Consider the following 22,053-nt stretch of genomic DNA (forward strand, 5'->3'; position numbering starts at 1 on the left):
TACACCATTAACCTCCTGCAGAACACTCAATAGAGCCTATCAAATAGACACTCTGCCACACTCGCACACACAAATATGTGCTCAGATAAGTCAAAAACATGCAAATGCTGAGAGATTTCAGGTTAGTCTATTATTAATTTGTGTTTTGTAGCTAAAAAGTAACCTAAAGTAATACATTTTTAATCAGAGTTCACAAATGGAGATGACACAAGCAACAGCGGTAACTAATAGGGATGCACCAGTATTAAAATTCTGGCCAATATGAAGATTATTATTGTCATGTCATGCTAAGTAAAACTAAATAAAATAAACAGAGGTTAAAAAATAAAATAAAATAAAACACTAAAAAAACAACAACAATAAAGTTTTGTGTCTTTGTGAGTGTACAGTATGTGTTCTGTAAATGTAGAGTAAATTAAATGATGATGCCTCCAGGCATTTCTCAAACTAGGACCTCTCAAACTCATTGGCGGATAAAGCAGATATCATCTGAATAAATCCCATCAGTCTTGTCGAGTGGCTTCAGCTCAGTCTCCACATTTAGCAACCAAAGGCCCCTGGAAATGGGGCAGCTGATGGTAGGAAATTCCTATCTGAGAGTGACTGAGATTACTAACACTGAGCTTTCAGACCTCCGCTCTATTCGGTGTACTAACTCCATTTAGAGTGTGGGTCACGAAGAGAGAGAGAGAGAGAGAGAGAGAATGAACAAGAATAAAGAGACAAATCCCTGGCAGATAATGTCTCTTTCAAAACATTCTTTTTGATTTGAGTATTCCAGAGCTCAAAGCTCACTCATGGGGATGACCTGGATTTACAACACTAAATCACTGCATTCCCACCTCTGTGTGAGCATATGCGTGCAAGGTCATGTTGGCATTAAGACCACAGCATTTTTTTTCCTACATTACAAGGTATGGCACACTGCCACAAAATGTATCTGTCCTGTCCTTTAAGGAGGAAGTGTTTTTGTGCAAATGCGTCCTAAAAACATAAATGCAGGAGTGAGTCATAAAACAGAGATGCATTTTTTTGTTTAACTTTTTTTTTGTTTTTGTTAAATGCCAGTAATAAGGTATATGGTTAACACAAGCTCAAGATATTTTCACACTTTCTTCTATGACATAAAATACATCAACAATATCCCACTCATGTTTTTTAAGCTTTAAAGTGTCTTGAAAAAGGCTGTGACTAACAAGTGGCTAAATGGGACTAAAGAGGTTATAAGGGACATTAAATGTTATCACACCAAACAGGAAAACTCATCTACTCACTAATGTTTGCTTGTTTTTACAGTATTTTACAGTAATATTGCATTTATACTTGCACATTTGCTAGCTATTTAAACTTCTCCTATAAAACTTGTAGATATTAAAAACTGAAAGAGTTTTTGGAAGCTGAATGGGGGTGACGTTAAAGTCATGTGACCATGTTGGAGTTTGTTTATAGCCTAGCATCAGCTTTTCTCTACTTCCGATTATATTTGGGTTTCAAAAGCCAAAAAATGTGTGTTCATTTATGAAGATTATCTTGATTAACAAAATGTTTAAGAATCATAAACTCACAAAGCTTTTTTTCTTTAGTAATCCAAAAGTCAATGGAAAAATCTTACTGGCTTTTTGTCAAGGGAACCAGGGTGATGCTAACTTCAGGGTTGGCTTATATGTCCCTGTTCTGACAGTTAGTTCAACCTCAAACATGCCATTGGTTCAATCAGAAGTTGACATGTCGGGTCATTCAATCAAACAGCCATAGTGGAAGTCAGCCTTTAAATGGCTTACTTATAATTGCATATTAAACTGGAATAGAAGAGACTACCCTAGCACTGAGGGGAAAATGCATACTAATATTCACAAGCTTCTCTTACAATGGCAAATCACATTGTTTATTATTTGCCCATGTAACATATGCAAAGATTCTGTCAGAGGTCAAACGCTTTCATGGACTCATGCTTGCTTAGCTGGGTTGAATATCAGGGAAATTTCTGGTGTGTGAAATCCGTAGGTTAGCAGTAAACAAGCAGGGCAGGTGTGCCGGTGGATATGCTTCGCAAGCCTCTAAAACCCTGCAACTTTATCCACAGGAATGAGTGAGAGGGAGGGGGAGTGATTTGTGTGTGTATGTGTTTTTTTCCCCCTGCACTTCGCTTTAGTTTTCCATCCTTAATAACCTTTTGTACCTCGTGCCAACTGTGGGAGCCTAAAAGACAGGAAATGACAGGAAGTCGTTGGACATAGTATCCATTTCTTTTCAAGCTTTCCCTAATTTGGGTTGAACCCTTTGAAAAGAGCACATGGCATTGTTGTATAACAACCCACATTTCCCCCCCTTTTTTTTCTCCTCTTAAAAAAGCCTTGCTGAAAGTTGATAGGAAGGTGGAAAGGAGGAGAAAGGAGAGGAAAGCAGGCCTTGTGAATCATTGCAGCTATATCCTCCTTTCACTCCAATTAAACAAGCAGAGTAGAGCTCAAAGGCACAGAGGTGGCTCTTAGACTTCTAATTACCTGAGCTGATTTCTATCCCAGCAGCCAGTGCTCTTGACATTGTCAGTACAGCGAGCTAAATCTACTCTGGTAAGAGGACGATGAGAGAGCTAATGCAGATATCAGGTATTACACCAGAGATCTGAGAATTCCAGAAATGTGTGTGTGTGTGTGTGTGGTTTGTACACCAGAATAAAAACCGTCTGCATTGTACTGAGCACAATTCTTTCTGCTTGTGCCTTCCAGCTAAAGAAATTATTCCCATACTCACACTACCAGCATACTCATGGTCCAAAATTAACACTCCATATGTGCAGTGTTATTTTAGTATTATTAATATACTATTATAGTACATGTGGTTTATTTTATATTTGTATTTTCATATTTTCAGTTACATTTTTTTTTATTAAAATTCATTTTAATTTTAGTTTACTTTAATTGTTGTTATCTGTATTTAAATATGTCTATACAGATTTAATTCATTTTACTTTTACTTTTAGTAATTTTAGAACTTGAACTTATTTGTTTAGGCAACGTTTTAACATTTCTTTTAGGTTTTTAAAGTTTTTCCATTTATTATAAAATTTTATTTCAGGTTCATTTCACATTACTAAATAGATTTTAATAGTTTTAGTTAATAATAACAACACTGACCATATGGTGAATATAAGTAAAAATTGGTTTTCGTAAAGTTAAATGGAGTTACTGAATCTACAAAAATTACTGACAAAAATGTTTGTCAAAAAAGGTTTTGTCCACGATAGTGAATGTGAGACAAGACAAAAAATTATTATTATGTTAAACAATTATAACATACTGAAAAAAGAAAAAAATTGGGACCCACTTTATATTAAGCGGCCTTAACAACTATGTACTTACATTTAAATTAATAATTTGGTACAATGCACTTATTGTTTACATACATGCTTTTACATTGTACTTATATTTCAAAACTACCTGCATGTAATTACATATGTAATTCATTTCTGTAATTACATTTATAATTACACAGTTGGCCCATCCCTTACACCTTAACCCACCCTTAAACCTACTTATATCACCAAACCTGTCCCTAACCTTACCCGTATCCCACCTCAATAGCAGCAAAAGTGCTTTGCAATACAATATGAACACAGTAAGTACATTGTACTTATTTTTTGATGTAAGTACATAGTAGTTAAGGCCACTTAATATAAAGTAATAAGACTAAAATGACTAAATTATATAAAATTATATCACAAAGAAAATCTAAATTTAACATGATTACACTGAACTTCTCAATTTCTGAATTGCAAATAATAAACGACAAAAATTTCATAAGAAAAAGCCTGACTACCTGACTAAACTTGGTTGGTTACTTTAGGAATGGAAACATATGCTTGGTAAAATGCAAGACATTTTTATTTGTAAGTCGGTCAAATATAACTACAATAAATATGTATTATAATAAACATGTCTACAAAAGAGCAGCATATGATACACCAAGTGGAACATTTTTAATTGTCATATTCGGGTTCTTTAGATTTTTTCGTGTTTGAGAGACTTAAAGTCATAGTTCTGCTAAAAATGAAAATTCTATCATCATTCATTCACCCTTGTGTCATTCCAAACCTCTATGACTGACTTTCTTCTGCAGAACACAAAATGTTAGAAACCAAACAACATTGGAGCCCACTGACTTCCATTGTAGGGATAAAAACATGGAGATATTTCTCAAAATACATTTTATGTTTTACAAAAGAAAAAGTCACACCGGTTTGAAATAGCATGAGGTTGAGTAAATGATGACAAATTTTTCATTTTTGGGTGAACTATCCCTTTAAGTTGAAAATGCTCTTGTCATGAAGCATACACTGATATTTGATCCCTGTCTCTCCACACATGCGCTTCCACTCTGAGAAATGAGTAGTCACGCTCACTTGCGCAAATACACCGGCTCACATAAAACCTTTTCCTTTATCACATAATTCGAAGTCCAACTCAGCAGGGTGCTTTCGAAAACCAGGCAAGCAGCTTTCAGGCAGATAGGTTAATTTCTCTTCACCGACAGGTAGAGCATGAAAAGGATCTCTCTTACACATACGCTTGAGCAAAAAAAGCGTAGTGCAGTCATTCAGAGAAAGCATTTCACGAGGGCAAAGGAAAAGATGGAGAGACTAGCGAACCACCCACACACCTCAAACGAAGCAAAGGCCTCTGGGAAAGACCTTAAAGATACAGAGAAAGGGAGAAAATGATGGTGTGAAAAATGGTGGGGCAAAGGGACCATGTAAGCTAATGCATGAACGCTTATGCAGGTACACACACGTGTATGTACATACACACCGCATTTATGCAAGCTCACACCCACACACTCACTTTATCACTTTAACTGACCTGTGCAGAAGGGATTGAGGTCAGTATGAGCAGGTTAACCAGACTCAGACTCTTTTGCGTGACCTGACTCAAAGACGGGAACAATCCGTTCACCTGCAGTGCGTGTCATTATCCTCAGCTACACTCGCTGAACAAATCTGCGCTCACAGCGCCTCTGAATGCAGCTCTAGGACAAAACACTAATTCAATAGGGATCCTTGTTTCTCTGCCAGGTATCTTCCCTGGAAAATTCTAGTGCGTTTTGTTGAGGGTGGCTGTGGCGCACAGGTGTCAGAGAAAATTACAGTCTTCAGATGTTATGAGCTGGAGTTTTAAGGCAGCTGTATTCTGCATATTCTTTATTGCCTGACTGTCTTTTACCTGAAGTCCTGTGTGTTTGTGAGTGTATATACACACACACACACACACACACACACACACACACACACACACACACACACACACATATATATATATATGTGTGTGTGTGTGTGTGTGTATATATAGAGAGAGAGAGGGAGAGAGAGAGGTAAACACATAAATAGACATTTCAATAAATTACCTAATATCTATCCAATAATCTATCCATCCATGCATCTGTCCATCCATCCACATATAACACATACATACATGCATACATACATACATAAATAAGAGATAACCGATGGATGGATGGATAAATTAATTAATTTAATTTAAATAGCATTGTGCACATTATGCAAATGTGCTTATATATCAAATATAGAGGTTATAGTTATGTCTATTTTTTTGAATTAGTTGTTTTGCAGCTTATTTTCTAGAAATGTTCTTATTGTACTGGTGTGGAGGCTTTGTGTTGTGCACATTCAAGTGTCTATATAGTACATTAAACTCTTTTCAAAAGATCAAGGAAAATCCTGTTTTCCATGACATGTTCCCTTCAATGAAACACAAAAGCAGCACTAAAACCTGTTTACTGTTGCCAAAAAAAAAAAAAAACTCTCATCAAAGCCCTTAGTTACCTCACACACACACAAACAACTAAACCAACCAATCAATATCAACCAAGGTGCTTTTGTGACCAAGCAGACAAAAATGTCAGCTGAGAAATAAACAATCAAACTCCAAGCCTGCAGATGTGCTCTTCACCGATCTACCAGCGAACCAACAAACAAGTTTATTCTGCTTCTTCCCACAGGTCCTATTTTTTTTGCAGGGCAGCTTTGTAGACACGCCAGCACAGGGCTCTGCTGTTTCTGAGCATGTAATTACTGAGGTTTGGCCTGCTGTATATTTAACTGCTTTATCGTCAGGCGTGACGGTTTGGGCAAAAAATGAAAAACGAATAATAGAGGTCACCGGTGATAACAATTAAACTCCAGATTCAACGAAGCGTTCATGGAAACCTTGTTCAAATATAAACAACGCAAGTAGCTATGGTTGCAACCTGTGATAAAGGTTATGAGTTAATTGAGTGATTGCTTAGAAGCACATGAAGCGCTTTTAAGTGTTGCAAAGAATTTATGAATTGTTGAAATGACTATTGTAGTATATTGTTACTGCCTGCACACTCTTTCTCTTTCACACAAGTACACACAAAATGGCTGTTGGTACCCGTGTATAGAGATTTAGTACGGATCTCTTAGTGGAGCCCTGCTTTAGCTAATTCTCAGTGACAAGTCTCAAAGCCTAGTTTAGATTTATCTCCCATCGTTTTTAAGGCAGTCACTGAAATCTAACCCAAACTTTTATTTATTAGAGGCAGTCACTTAAATGTTTCATTTATTTCTAAACAGATAGTGACTGAAACATTTCATTTTCATTCTGAGGCTGTTTAGTGTTTTCCCCCCTCATTTTCATTCTGAGTTAATAAGTGAAATCTTTCATTTTCCCTATGGGCTCAAAACTCAAAACAGTAGTGCAAGTCATTATGATTAAATGGATTATACTCCTGGTTATTGTGAAATGCTTAGTAAAGCAGGGAGAACATCATCTTGTTCATTCATCACCCACGATAAGCCAATGCAAATCTGCGCTAAAGGAAATTCAAGCAGCCAAACCAATCAACCTTGAGACAGTGCTATTTTAGTATTTCAATACTATTAAAGTGTTTATTGATAATTTAAATTAGCTTTTATTTTTATATTTTCAGTTTTAATTTTTAGTTTTACACATTTATTCAGCTTTTGTTCTTGTTGTTTTGAATAGTTTTATTCAATTATTTCCAAAGGCAACATTTATAATTTCAAAAATTCTAATTCATTGTCATCTTATTTTATTTCAGATGTATTACAAGCAATGGAAAAGACAATAGTTTTAGTTGTAGTTAACAATAGCAACAGTGCCTTGAGGCTGAATTTGAATCTTTTCACTGACTGAAAACCACTGTCTTTTTAAATTATTATTTATTTTTAGAAACTGCTTAAATAAATGGAACATCTGTACAGAAAATACCTCCTCCAATGAACTTTATTCATTGCCAGATATGTACACGCTGTGCAGCTGTATGTTATCTAGGAAGAGATGGACCCATCCCTGATTACTCCCAGCTATATTATATTATGTCTGAGTCTGTAAGTGTTTGGGTGGGTGAGAACCCTGTGCTTTTGACAAAAGATGTACCGTCTACATTACATACCGATATGGTTGCACAAGATCAGTTGTGCTTTGCAGAGCCCTTCCTCTGGAGATCTGATATGCACTTGCAAGATGACAAAATATTTCAGGAACCTCTTATGAACCATCTCTGTTAATCACTACGAATGAAGAACTTCCGGACTTAAAACTAAAAGTGTTGCAAAAGCACTTTTATCTTAAATAGAGTCTTATCTCTTACTCTTGGTAACACACACAAACAGGCACTTTAATAACCCACACATATCCGCCACTCCTGGAATGGTTAATATTCTACTAAAAAGTCAGACTGCCTCAATTTTCCTCTCTTTTTTCCTCCCTTTTCTTTCTTTCTTTCCCTGGAGCAAATCCAAGTGGGGAACCATTACTGAGAGAACACAGTCTGCTGGAGGACAAACCCTTATTTGGTCTGAAAACTCTCATTGGCCACTGCTAGCAAAAATAACCTTTGTTATTTGACATTTGTGTATGTAACTGCATGGGGAAAAAAAGACCACACAAGTCAGTAAAACACTGTGAAGAAGTGTACCCATAGCAAAGAAAAATTACAAATTAAATCTCTTTATAATCTTAAATGTTCCTCCTAAGCAGTAATGAGACTGAATGTAGAACAAATGTTTTTCCTAAGAAAAAGATCTAATAATATCACACACAGGAGTTTCAGAAGAGATCTCAAAATGTCTAAAATTTTGCTCAGATTTGCCAAAATTCTAAAAATCTTAATAATTCTCATGAAATTCTTAATATGTAGCTCAGTACTCTTACTGTACACAACAATTCAAAGTTTTTTTATTCAGCAAGGATGCATCAAGCTGATTAAAATGGCAGTAAAGACATTTAAATTGTTTGATTTGATTGTAATAATAGAAAAATAATAATACAAATTGAAATTTTTTTATTTGATTGTAATAATATTTTACAATATTACTGTTTTTATTTTGATCAAATGCAGCTTTGGTGAGCATAAGAGGTATTCTACAAAAACATTTAAAAAAATCTGACCGACCACAAACGTTTGAACGGTAGTGTGTCTTAATGTTTGGCTCGTTTATGTATTTTTATCTAAAACATTGTGGGAGCAATAGAACTGTAGCCGCTAGCTATCACTGTCTTCCTCAGTTAAGCTTTACAAGTTATTTGTTCTTAGCACTAAAACATGTTCAGACAACAATGGTGAAGATTTTGCAGGCGCTAGGTAATCTGACCTAACATGTTTCTGAAAAGTCCTGAAATTGAAGAGTGATTCATTTTAAGGTTTTCTACAGCTGCCGGGCCTCTGGATCTGCTGTTTGCACCTTTTTACGCCTATTCTCCTCGGTATGCCTGCAAAATCATGTTCTACTCTATGGGGGAGAAGAGGACGAGGAGGGGGAACCATAGCTGTATAAAATATTCAGTGTGGGTCCATTTAGCAAACCCCATATGCGTACACAGTGATCCATGAAGAGAGTGAGAAAGAGAGGAAAGCGACAGAGAGAGAGACATGTTGAGAAAACAAGAACACAGAGTAGATCCGAGAGCAGCTGAATGTGCCTTCAGACACTTACTCACTGAGCCTTATGCTTCAGTAGATTTACATTAAAAAAAAACAGAGGTTTGGGACTGATGGCACTCAAAGAATCTCAGAAGAGCATTAGGACACAGCTACCCTATCTCTTACTATTTGTATGCACCTGTAGATGGATGTCTTCTCTGATGGACCATTTTCACTGTACTGATATAGGTCAACGTGACATGAAAAGGCCCTTTCGAACAGGATCTGCAAACCATGCTTAACTAGGAAATGAATCACTGAGTTGTGTGTCAGCTGAACAAATAATTAACAGAATTGCTGTTAGTTACCATACGAACAACCGTTTTTGAAATGTTCACCAAGGTCGCATTTATTTGATCAAAATACAGTAAAAACAGAAATACTGTGAAATATCATTGCAATTTAAAATAACCGTTTTCCATTTCAATATTCTTTTAAAATGTAATTCATTTCGGAGATGGCAAAACTGAATTTTCAGAGAATTTTATTTTTATTTTTTTTACTTTTTTCTTCAAGATTCTTTGAGAAATAGAAGGTTAATGCATCATTATAATACATGTCTTTAGTGCCACTTTTAATTAATTTAATGTGTCTTTGCTGAATAAAAGTATTAATTTCTTGCAAAAAAAGTTACTTTTGAAACTGAAATTTCAGGTTTTTCAAAATGTACGCTGGTATATAAATTAATTTATCAGCGCTGTACAACATTTATAAGATATAAGTGAAGTAGTTGCCCAATATGTGTGCCGAAACTTTTAAAGTAAACAATGAAATCTTTTAAAATAAATCTGCCTTATGTCCAGCTGAACCCACATTTGATAAATTCGGTTACTTCAAACTCTCAGTCTATTCCGGTCAACCTCTGCATCTTCAAATCGACTGCTAGAAGAACAGTAAGATGAAAACAAAGCTCTTTGAAACACTTACCAGTCTTAGGGTTGATGCTAAAGAAACCCTGGGGGTTCCCGCTAGTGATCTTATAGGACAGCTTTTCACTAGATTTGGTGTCTGGGTCAAATGCCTCAATCTGGATGATGGAGACATCTTTGGGTGAGTTCTCCATGACGGATGGATAATAGACAGGTTCGGAGGTCTGTGGGGCATTATCGTTGACATCCTGGACTTCGATGTAGACCTCGACGAAGGAAGACAGCGGAACCACACCACGATCAGTAGCATAGACCGTCAGCCAGTAGTGAGGTATGGTCTCATGGTCCAGCAGTTCCTGTGTCCGGATCACACCTGAGGAGAACATGAAGAAATCATAGGGTCATCTCTAAGACACATCAACTGGCATTTTTCTTTAAAGTTACACCTATGTATGCTATGTATGTCTAGGAGTGCCATTTAAAAGTAAAATGAAGAAACTAATCACCAATAAAATAAGTTAACACTATATTTTACAGTGTCCTTGTTACACGTTACATGTACTTACTATAGTAATAGCAATACTATATTACTCAATACGTAAACGTATAATTACACTGTAACAAGGACAACAAAATAAAGTGTAACCTAAAATAAAGCAATGTTTTTTTTATTATTATTTTATTTGGTAACACTTTATTTTAAGGTGTCCTTGTTACACATTACATGTACTTACTATTATAATAACAATAAAATATGCATAATTACATGCAAGTAACCCTAAGCCAAATCCTAATCCTAAACCCAACCATATACTAAGTACATGTACTTAATTAATATTACTCAGTACTTAAATGTATAATTACAGTGTAACAATTACACCTTAAAATAAAGTGTTACCTTTTATTTAAAAGCAGCCTAATATTGTAGTAATTAATGTAGTGATTATTAATGTATTTTGTTGTTACATTTAACTACTTTAAATTAATTTAAAATAAAAAATTATTTTGTCAACTATTAAAAGTGATTGTTACATTTAAATATGTTTAAACATGAAATAAAGAGTTTTAAATGTACTTGTTTGTCAATTTTAAAACTGATTAATCTATTTACATTTTTAGTGGCACTCCTAGTCATTCGCAGGATGCAACATCACACAAACATTTTCACACAACAAAATAAATTGGCATTTGGCAAGTTTTCATCCCAAATGAGTGCAAACCACTTCACACATACTGTATGTTTCTTGTAAAACCTAAAGTAGACCTTTAAATAGCATTTCTACATTTCACAGCCGCAACATCCTATACCCATCATGATTTGTCTATGATAATGGCAGCCTTAGAAGCAGATAAGTGGCTTTGATAGATTTAAGTGGGAACCTAATACCTCCTATAGATTGTCTTATTGGTCCTCTAAGTGTAGAATGCCTTTATTAAACTTGCTTGCTTAGAGCCAGAGTCACCTGTTCAGTGCTCTACCTAGCAATCATTAACATTAGGGACATTTCACATGTGTGCTGCATTTCTGTCAGCTGTGTCAACAGTCTGCCTATTCAGTCGGGCAAAACTCTCTGTTTCACTGCCATAAAGGAATGAGATGGGGGAGGAAGAAGAGGTGGAGGCCGTCAGTCAGCAAACAGCAGGTCTGCATACAAAGAGCACTTGAATCCATCACATATGATGGCGAGAGAGTAAAAAAGCAAAAGAAGAACTTGGACTGTGATCTCTATGTTTATCCAGGCCATGCATGGTAGTGTGGCGTAATTTATGCTGCAGAATGATTCATTAGATTTTATTGTATCTTACTTATATTTTATTGTATCATACTGAATAAAGCGAATGCTTGGTTAAGTGTAGAGGTCGACCGATGTATCAGTTTTGCAGATTAATCGGCACCGATAGTTGATTTCTGGAACTATTGGTTATCGACAAAAATCCATGCCGATAGTTTTCCAGGTTGCGTCCATTGCTGGAGCGGCTGAGAAGGTTTTGCTGTCATTACACAGTGCGAGAGCAGCCTCTAATGGTTGAAATCACAGACAGCACGTGCTATTTGTTTAGACACGTGATACTGCACGCTGAACAGAGCGGGAAACTTCAGACGCGGATTTAAATGCAGTTGACAGAAAATTTCCTTTAAATTACATTATATTGGTCCCGAATCGTTGTTAATATACATAATGAATTGTGTATTTATTTTCAGCAAAACTTTGTCTTTCTGTGGCTCTAATAAAGTCTGTGTGCTTCATTTATAGAGCTATAATATAGGTCGCGCTTTCTCTTTCCGTTTGCTCCGTTTTTTAAACACCGAACTTCAAACTCATCCATGCCAAATTGTTCATTCTTGAAGTAAATTTGTGTCCGCTTGGTGATTAAATAAACTGTTTTAGACCGCTGCTCGAGTTGAACGCGACGCGTCCGGAGTGTGTGTGATACCGGTGAGTTCTCCTAGACTCAGCGCTGCACTTTTATTTTGATTAGATAATCATCAAGTGTTCAAGAATAGAAGCAGTTAAAGTGTGAGAGTATACATACAATATCCATATGTTAGGGGTGTAACGGTACACGTATTCATACCGAACCATTTCGGTACGGGTCTTTCGGTTCGGTATGCATGTGTACCGCACGAATACAGTTTTTTTTTCTTCTTCTTCTTCTTCTTCTCAGGAAATTCAAATAATAAATGGCGTTTGACCGTCTTTTATGTGGCACGACAGATCGCTGTATAAACGCCTTAGAGAGCCGCTTCTGGGACGGTTCAGAAACGTGCTGGTTCCCGTGTCTGAGTCGTGACGCCCCGCTGATTTGTGCAGAGCAGAGCACGAGTGAACTCGATCATTCCTTCCTCTGTACTACTAGTTTTAATGCGAATAAACATGACTGAACATCTCATGCCTCATGTAATTGCTCAATCAGTGTTTCAACCTCGGAAAGACATCAACAATACAGTGTGGAAATAAAACACAGCTCGTTAGTTCACTAGAGAAATTAAGTCTAGAGAGGAGCATTTTGCGAAATATTACACCATATACTCATTATATTTTACTAAACCTGTTAGTCTTAATTACTTAATGTACAGTATGTTTAAATTAATCTGTTATGAAACAAATAACTTAGAAATTGTATTATTTATAAGTTAATTTAAAAACTGCATTATGTGCAATTTACATGTTTGCATAATTTTTTTTATTTTTTTTAAGTTGAGTGTTGATCATCTATTTAAAAATAAATAAAAATTAAATTTAAGTTTAGGTTAAGTTGTTATGCCTAATTGTAACCTTATAATGTAAAAGGTCTCCCTATAGTTTTAAGCATAAGCTGATAAGATTTTTATCACTAAGAAAATTTTAACTATAACTGAATGTATCTAAAGAAAGAGCAACTTGTTCAGTAAACCATAAAAAAAGTTTAGTTTTCCCCCCTGCTGTACCGAAATCATACCGAACCGTGACATTAAAACCGAGGTAAGTACCGAACTGTCATATTTGTGTACCGTTACACCCCTACCATATGTATATAATTTTAATGCTATAGCCTTTGTGTATATATTTAAAGATGTGCATCTTTAAGCATGACAGTTGAAATGAAATGGTAACACTTTAAAATAAGAGTTCATTTGTAGCATTAAGATTAATGAAAGCTTTGTAAGTATTGCTCCTTGTTAGAGTGCGTTAATTTCAACATTTACTATTATTTATTCTTTTTATTACTACTACTAGTATGGTTCAGTACTGTTTTATATATTATTAATATATAATACTGTTAATAAAGCACTATTTTAGTATTTGTTCAGTATCAATTTTAAAACTATCGTTTAATTAATCGGTATCGGCCAGTGTGGTCCAACCTAGCTATCGGTATCGGCAAAATCCACTAGTTAAGTGCAATAAAGAATTGGCTTGCCTGAAATGACCTGTAATGTTATCAGTAGCCAAGTGATCTCATCGTTACTGAGGGCAGGCAGGTGTGGTGTGTGAATGAAGAAAGAGAGCTAGAAAGACACTCCCTGGCCAAAGTTTACTCCTGCCAGAACAGGGAGGCTCCTGTCGTTGAAAACTCGATCCGATTAAACTTGAGCCCTTGAACTTTGAGATTATACCTAGCTGGTTAAGAAATCTTAAGATGTGGTGTTTATTCAGGTTGCAAACATTTCAAGAATACTCTCATTCTTTCCAACTTCAAAGTACAAGTATGTACTTTGGACATAAGGACATAAGAAACAAGGAAGCGGCAACGTTATCCGATTTGTTCCAGAAGAATCTTTTTGCACAGTGCATAGTGCCGGTTCTGGTTCTTTGTCTTCTTAACTTGCTCTGCTGGGCTTTAGCAAACTCACAGGACTAGATGGAGCCTCAAGGGTGTTACGTGAGAAAGAAGAGACTTACTCCTTTAAAAACAGACAAGAAAAAACTGCTTTTCACAGGCTCGGGCTGTTTTAGTTGACCTTTTTGACCTTATTTTTCATTCATCATTGATCCGTAACACCTGACTTTAGCTGGATAGCTTAAGGCTCCAATATAGGAGGTGGGAGAAAGGAAACGGATAGCTCACTTCATCTTGACCATGGCTGTCGGTGTAGGGTGGCCCATAGATTAGCACTGTTATATACTCAATGTTGTAAAAGCTCTGCAGTTAGCCTAATTCTTAAAGAAGGAACATGCATAAGAAATTAGGCAAATGGAAAAAGCAAGACTTTATTGTTTTTTTAACTAGATTTTGGAGTCAGTGAGATTTTTTTTTTCAAGAAATGAATACTTTTATTCAGCAAGGACACATCAAATATATTCAAAAGTGACAGTAAAAACACGTATAATGTTACAAAAGATTTAGCTTTAAAGTAAATGCTGTTCTTTTGAACTTTCTCTGCAGAATCAAAAAAACGTCACAGTTTCCACAAAAATATTTAGCAGCACAACTGTTTTTAAACAACGATAACAAGAAACGTTTTAATTATAATAAGAAGCTCTGATGATAATCTGATTCTAATGTTTACCATGCCATAAAGGTTTTCACTTATGAAGATAATAGAATTCTCAAAAGTCAATTGATTTGAGGTATCGTTCATGTTGTAGCACAAATAATGTGGGATGAGTTACATACAGTGGGTACGGAAAGTATTCAGACCCCCTTAAATTTTTCACTCTTTGTTATATTGCAGCCATTTGCTAAAATCATTTAAGTTCATTTTTTTTCCTCATTAATGTACACACAGCACACCATATTGACCGAAAAACACAGAATTGTTGACATTTTTGCAGATTTATTAAAAAAGAAAAACTGAAATATCACATGGTCCTAAGTATTCAATGCTAAGGGCGGGGATTTGTTCAAATCCCTTGCCACAAGTACGAGCAATAGTAATTACAATTCTTGCCTTGGAAACGTCATAAATCATCTTCAAGGTTGCTAAACTGAACTTTGTAAAAGATTTGTTTAGCACGTGTAGAGGTTAGGCTTGCCACGATAGACGGTGTTGACGGTGATACCGGTGTTAAGCCTCAACACCAGTTACGTCACTTGCCCACCGCAGCACCGACCCCCACCGTCGTTTTGATTTTTTATAGTAATAAAAAGTTCAGTAAAAGAACAGACACTACAATTAAAAACTGAACAAGGCTGCTCAATGCAGCGTGCCGAACGACAGTAGCATCACGGATCAGATTAAATTTCTCCAGTGAGGAGAGTGAGTCGAGCTGACTGACAAGAAGAGTGGGGTGAGACAGACAATACGATCGGGGATGATTTAGTTTCGAAACGAAATGCAAAAGCGCCTGTTTGGCAGTATTTTGGATTTTGAAAAGCCTGTTGACTTTTGCCGTTTATCTAAGGTGATTTGGAAGTTTTTTTAAACATTCGTGTCTTATTTAATTGGTTCCACATTGTTTGCTGAATTTTACTTTATTTAAACTTTGTGTCATTTATTTATTTTATTTGACATCAAGGTGTATGCCGTGCCTCCAAGCTTTCTTACTCGTTTTGCTAATAAACGTTCTACGTTTCTTATTTATTTGGTTATATATTATAACACTAAAGCCTGATGCTGAAAGACCATACTAAGCTAAAATTCACTTCATATTTTTTGTAGGGATGCACAGAAATTTGGGCCGCAGAAAAATATAAGCCGAAAATGGCATTTTTGGTATTTGGCCAAAGATATAGGGTGCGGTGCGATGCTCTGCTCAATATTCCGCTCTATGAATGTGCGTTCTGCTCATGTACTGCTTACTCGTGCTCACCGGAAAAGCAATGTCCGCTCAAATAACGCGGCAACAGGAAATTTCTATGTAGTATACTTGTTCCTGTTTGCAGTAGCGTTACTGTGATGTAATATGGCAACGCTGGTAAAATGACGCTACCCTCTCGTGACGCTATGCTCTGTTCACATGCTCTGATAATATTAGCTTTGTAGGACTATACATTATTTTGATAATGAGTCTAAAATATAAATAAATAAATGATAATTAATATATTTTCTGTCAAATTTTATTGTGCTATTTTCAATAAAAAAGGTGGTTACTTGTGTTTTTTTAATTCAGTATCATTAAAATGATTAAGTTACATTAAAAAGTCTTACAAAAAAATTATTTTATTTAATAAAACAATAAATAATTAATAAAATTTTCGGTTTCTATTTTCAGCCAAGTGCATCCAGACTTTTCGGTTTTGGCCCAGAATTTTCATTTCAGTGCATCCCTAATATATTGTCTACTTTTAGCATTTCTGATGCTAAAAATTAAAGAGTGAACTAGTCAAGAACCTGAATAGTTACAGAAGTATTCACACTGACACATCTGGTGCCAAAACTGTGTCATTCTCCGAAGAAAATGTATATCAATTTTAATACGAAATGTGTATGTGTGCGTGTGTGTGTGTGTGTGTGTATGTGTATGTGTATGTGTGTGTGTGTGTGTGTGTGTGTGTGTGTGTATGAGTGAAATTATTAGTATTAAAATTTCAAACTAACCTATAATCTAATTAAATATAAAATATTACAAATCCCATCTAATTAAAATCATAAAAAGGGTTTGGACTCATTGCATATTTAAGTTTTAAAATCTTTAAATATGATTGTAAAAATTAATAAAATAATGAAACTTTGACTTGGTCTGAATAGACCAATAGCATGGATTTACCAGCTAAACTGCCCATAATCAGTTGTCTTCTAGAAGCCTGGTTGAGAGAATTGCACCTGAATTGACGTGCAAGAACATTTACCTAAAAATAAACATTCCCAACAGGATTCCGTTTCATAAACACGAGTCTTTTACAATACTAACCAACCCTGACTAAGATAAAGCTTTTGTTATAAAGAAGCTTCAGGCATTCGTAAGCATTAAAGCTCAAGCTTAAATGCTGGTACAATCATCAGTGCAACATTTTTATAGTTTATATTTCATATCTACCAAAATATTTCCCCAATGTTGAATCCTTTATCTACAAACTAGCAATAGATGTAGCCCAGTTTAGTTCAAACAAGAATTGGAATTAGGAAATTCCGCACAAACGTCTTGGCGTATTCAAACACAATCCGTACGATCTGTAATTGTGATGATTCACTCAGTGAATTAAGGTTGTTTCGTAGGTATTCTGGCACACCTTTCAATCCACTGTGGTTGAGGAAGTTGTGAAACCTATCCTGAAGCTATAGAATATAATGACAGAAATGCAGCAGGTCTTTCTTTCTGGCTGTTTTGTCTGTTCATTCCTTCACCCTGAATCGAGACATTTCACAGCAACCTGACTGCCTCAATGAACAATGAGAACCGCTCGCACTGACTCGACATGGCTGACCTTGCACACAGGTGTGTGTGCATATTTGTGTGTGCAAAGAGAGACAGAAAGGAAGCTAATTTCATTCTCAGACTGGTTCGACATCCCCAGTGACTGATTAGATCACGAGACGACCACGACTACACCATCTCCACACAGCGTTAACAAGCATTTTGTTGTTTTCGAAAGATGATATGCTAACCAAAGCTGCATTTATTTGATTAAAAATATAGTAAAAACAGCAATATTGTGAAAAATTTCAATTAAAAATGTGTATTTTTTTTTATTATTTTTTTGAGGAATAGAAAGTTCAAAAGAACAGCATTTATTTAAAATAGAAACCATTTGTAACATTATAAAATGTCTTGAATTTTGTTCAATTTCATGCATCCCTGCGAAATAAAAGTATTAATTCAAAATAAAATGCAAACTTTTTAATGGTACTGTAATTTGAGATGTGAAATAACACCTCTAGTGTAGGGGTGGGCGATATGGCAAAAAATTTATATCACGATTTATTTTTAGAAATATCACGATTCACGATTTTGTCACAATTCTTTGTAATATTGGTTTTACTATTTTGCAAGTTGTCTGAGAATAACAGCCAAACTTATTTCCCTATTATAAAGACAAAGCCTTTCAAGGTAACAAAATATAAAAAAGAATGGCGGATATTTAGGCCAAAGTGGGTGAAGATAAAAATCTTTGTCATTATTTTATCTTTGCTATTAAAAATTAGAATAAAAATACACATTACAAATACACATAATATACAAATAAAACAAACAGTGTTTTATTTTCAGGTACAATCGGTGTATTTAGCAGTGGCATTCAAGAAATTGAATGAACAAATATAAAAATAAAACACTATATAGATTGATTCCTATTAAAGCAACTGTATTACATTTTTTCAGTCTTTTCTCTTTGTGTTTTGTTGTTTTAACATTAAAGAATAAACATTCTGTCATCTGTCTGTCAATTCTGTCAGTGTTTTATTTTTATACCATAATTTCAAAATTTATTTTAAACCCGAATGAGTTTCTTTCTTCTGCTGAACATAAATGCTATTTTGAAGAATGTGGAAAACCAAACAGTTTACTGTTTGGTTACCCACGTTCTTCAAAATATCTTCTGTGTTCAGCACAAGAAATTAATACAGATTTGAGACAACATGTGAGTGAGTAAATAATGACAGAAATAAAATTTTAGGGTGAACTATCCCTTTAATGACAGTCGGCAACATGTTTAGTACTGTCCCTTTAAGACCTGCACGCATCAAATAAACAGTCACGCATCAATTTTTCTCTCAACTGTTTACTTTCATTTTAGACATAACCAACTGAGTCTATATGTAAACCTTGTGTGTTTTGACAGTATTAGCACAAAATAACTTCAGTAATCAGGTGCTATTTGACAGGCTTTTTAGTGCGCGCGCTTCGGGTGTATGCGCTCAGAAAAAGCGTACGTTAGAACAGCACACGAATGAAATGATTAACCGGCAAGACTTTGAAGCACATGCAAATAATGTACTTTTGTGATTGCGAATAAGTGCAGTGTCCCATGAGTGTAACTCTACCACTGAGTTAAAATTTGATGTGAATGTTTGAGGCGTTGTACAGCAAATAGAGATGGAGGTGCCAGAACTGCAACTGAAAGAATGTGCGCTGTAGCGCGATACTACGATATTTCTTCAAAAGCAGATTGTGGAGACATTTTTATCGTCCACGATCAAAAATCGTCATATCCCCCTCCCTAATCTAGTGTGATGCTTTCAGAAAAACTGGAGGGAGACAATTCTGGCAATGAAGGTCAAATCCAATGTTGGAAATTGTTGGTGGACAAACAAAACTAGAGAGAGTGTGAAAAGTGTGTTTCAAGAGGTTTTACGTTCTAATAGTCCACAAGGCTAAAAGTGCCCATGATAGCTGAAGAAACCCTTGCTTCTTTTTTTATACACACATTCAAACACATGGCACAGATTCAGTTTGAAAAATTACAAATTGTATGTGAATGAAAAGCTGGCAATTGCACCAAATTAGAAAGCCAGAACAAGATTACCAGGGTTGTCAAATAGAGGATTATGATATGTAAAACCCTGTTTATCCCTAGTGCTCATTTTCAGAAAGAGACAAGTTGCCTTCAAAAAAACTGTCAATATCATGTTTTTTTTTTTTGGATGAGGATGCGTAGTAAGTCACAACATTGCAGCTCCTGTAAGCACAGTTGACGTTCGCAGAACTGCTGTGAATATCATCAAAGCAAAGCCTGACTAACTCTGAGCAATTCTCTGCCCTTCAGAGAGTGACTCTACACTGCTTCACATATGTAGTGGAGGTGGTGGAAGCAGAGGAATAAGTTAGGGCAGCTTAAGACGTGTATTCCCCTGGTCTGTGTTTTAAAAAGTGGTCCGTTTCTCTTTGAACTGGCTTGGTTAATTCTGTTTGCTGGGCTCTTGCATTCCTCAGCCTTCTTAGGCCTCCTGCTCACATGCTTACATAAACTTTCTCAGCGATTTTTCTCTCCACCTCCCGCTTCACTCTTTTCTCAATCTTTTTCTTTCCTGAGACTCCAGAGAAATAGTTGAGATTCCAGTGTCAGAACCAAGAGTATTATGAGGGAACCCTCGGCTAAGCTCCCATCACCCCTCCTTTCCCAACTTCAATCATATCATGCTCTTGGTTCCCAGACTTTTTTCAGAGGCTTTAATAAGGCTCTACCCCACTTTACTTTCACTTTAGGTATGCAGCCTTAAAGAATACTTGTACTATAAATTAACTCAATTATTACTTCATAAAACCATGAATAATATCTGGCCTCAATAGAAGGATTTGGGCCACTATTTTAGATTTCTAACTGTCCTGCCAACATTTTTACTGGTGTCAACAGATATGATTTATTAGGGTAGTTGACAAATAGGCAGTAAAAATGTCTTATTTTGTAAAAGACCATTTTTGAAGAAGAAATGCATATATTTATGTAGGGTGAAGTCTGATCTTTGAGAAAATATAAAGGGTCTAGGGCTGAATTTAATTGAATTAAAGTTGAATAAACAAACTTTACTGTTCAGTGCACTGATGTCAGACTCATTTTGGATAGTAAAGTTTATTGTTAAATTGTTAAATGCCCTTACATATCTCTGTCACCATTATAAGTGTTTGATCACCACATTTGAGTGATCATTGCAAAAAATGTGTTTATGTATATATTAGGGATGCACCGAAATGAAAATTCTTGGCCGAAACCGAAAAAGAGGAAACCAAGGCCGAAAACCGAAAACCGAAACACCGAAAGAAATTATGCCAATTATTAGTACCATTGCATTTATGGCTATGACTGTGTACTAACTTTACTAAAATCAAGGCATTGCAATTGCATAAATTAATATTAAAGTTTCAAAGAATAAATCAATTACAAATTATGGAAATATTTATTTAGCACATTGCACAGTATAAAATAAAATTCAAACTAAAATGTTTAACTTGACCCCACTCATGTGTACATTAAATAATAATGTACAGGCCTACTGGCCTGCAGAAAGGTTTTAAAATGAAATGTTCTCTCATAAAAACAAAGTGCATTTAGGTCAAGTACATTTAAAATTTTTCTCTGTAGGACTACTACAAGAAAGTGCATTCAGAACAAGTGCAACTGCTTAAAGATACAACAATATTTTCTCTGTAGGCCTTCAACATAATAGTGTATCAAAACAAAGACTGCCATAGCCCATATGTTAACCGTAGAACTTTAACAACAACAAATGCACCAAGAATTGCAGATGTGCAAAGTGGATAATAAATATTTAAACACTAGACAAGCACATTCTACTTCTTGAGGTAAAGTGGCAGGTTTTTCTTGATGAAAAGTAGCTTCTCTGCTTTATCACAGTGAAGTCTGTTCCTCTTCTCATCGAGAACATGAGCTGCTGCACTGAACAGTCTCTCGCTGTCAGTGCTTGTGCACGGAGCAGACAAGTACTCGTGTGCCATCTTTGTATGTATGTATCACACTCATAGCACATCTAGTTGTTTTGGATAAGAATTAGGGATGCACCGAATATTCAGCGTTTTCCTTTTCTGTGCCGCGTTCCTCTCATATTCAGCGTAGCGATCGGAATGTTTGGATTTCAGGTGATAAATTAAACCCGACGTGGAGAAAGTCTTTGCAGATGCACCCCCTCTTGAAATTTCGGCATTACATGTTTTGCAAATCGCTGTCCGTGGGTCTTTCTCAGATACACTGAAATACGTCCACACCGCAGACATGTTGCTTCAGACAAGCACGTGCAGGTCGCGGTTTCTGTTTGCGTCATCACAACATTTCGGCCGTATTGTTTCGGTGATAAAAGTCTTTCGGCCGAAAACCGAAAATGCCCTTTTGGGCCATTTTCGGCCGAAAATTTTCGGTGGCCGAATATTCGGTGCATCCCTAA

General features: G+C 35.7%; 1 protein-coding gene across 7 annotated transcripts in view; it reads right to left on the reverse strand.

Annotated features, from left to right (window-relative positions):
* The window catches only part of LOC107562748 (protocadherin Fat 1-like), a 104,485-nt gene that overhangs the window by 58,020 nt on the left and 24,412 nt on the right, over window positions 1–22,053 (reverse strand). For 6 of the 7 annotated variants that reach the window (XR_001606028.1, XM_016247449.1, XM_016247453.1 and 3 more), the window contains exon 1: window positions 9,913–10,132. Coding sequence is in view for 6 of the 7 variants with exons in the window: in XM_016247449.1 (XP_016102935.1) it covers window positions 9,913–10,048 (136 nt within the window). In the remaining variant the exon portion in view is untranslated. Of the gene's footprint in view, window positions 1–9,912; window positions 10,228–22,053 lie in introns of those variants that run through there. The other variant, XM_016247451.1, reaches the window with a different exon arrangement.

This window comes from Sinocyclocheilus grahami, unplaced genomic scaffold, assembly GCF_001515645.1.
Source record: "Sinocyclocheilus grahami isolate Dianchi unplaced genomic scaffold, SAMN03320097.WGS_v1.1 scaffold836.1, whole genome shotgun sequence".
NCBI classification, from domain to species: Eukaryota; Metazoa; Chordata; class Actinopteri; order Cypriniformes; family Cyprinidae; genus Sinocyclocheilus; species Sinocyclocheilus grahami.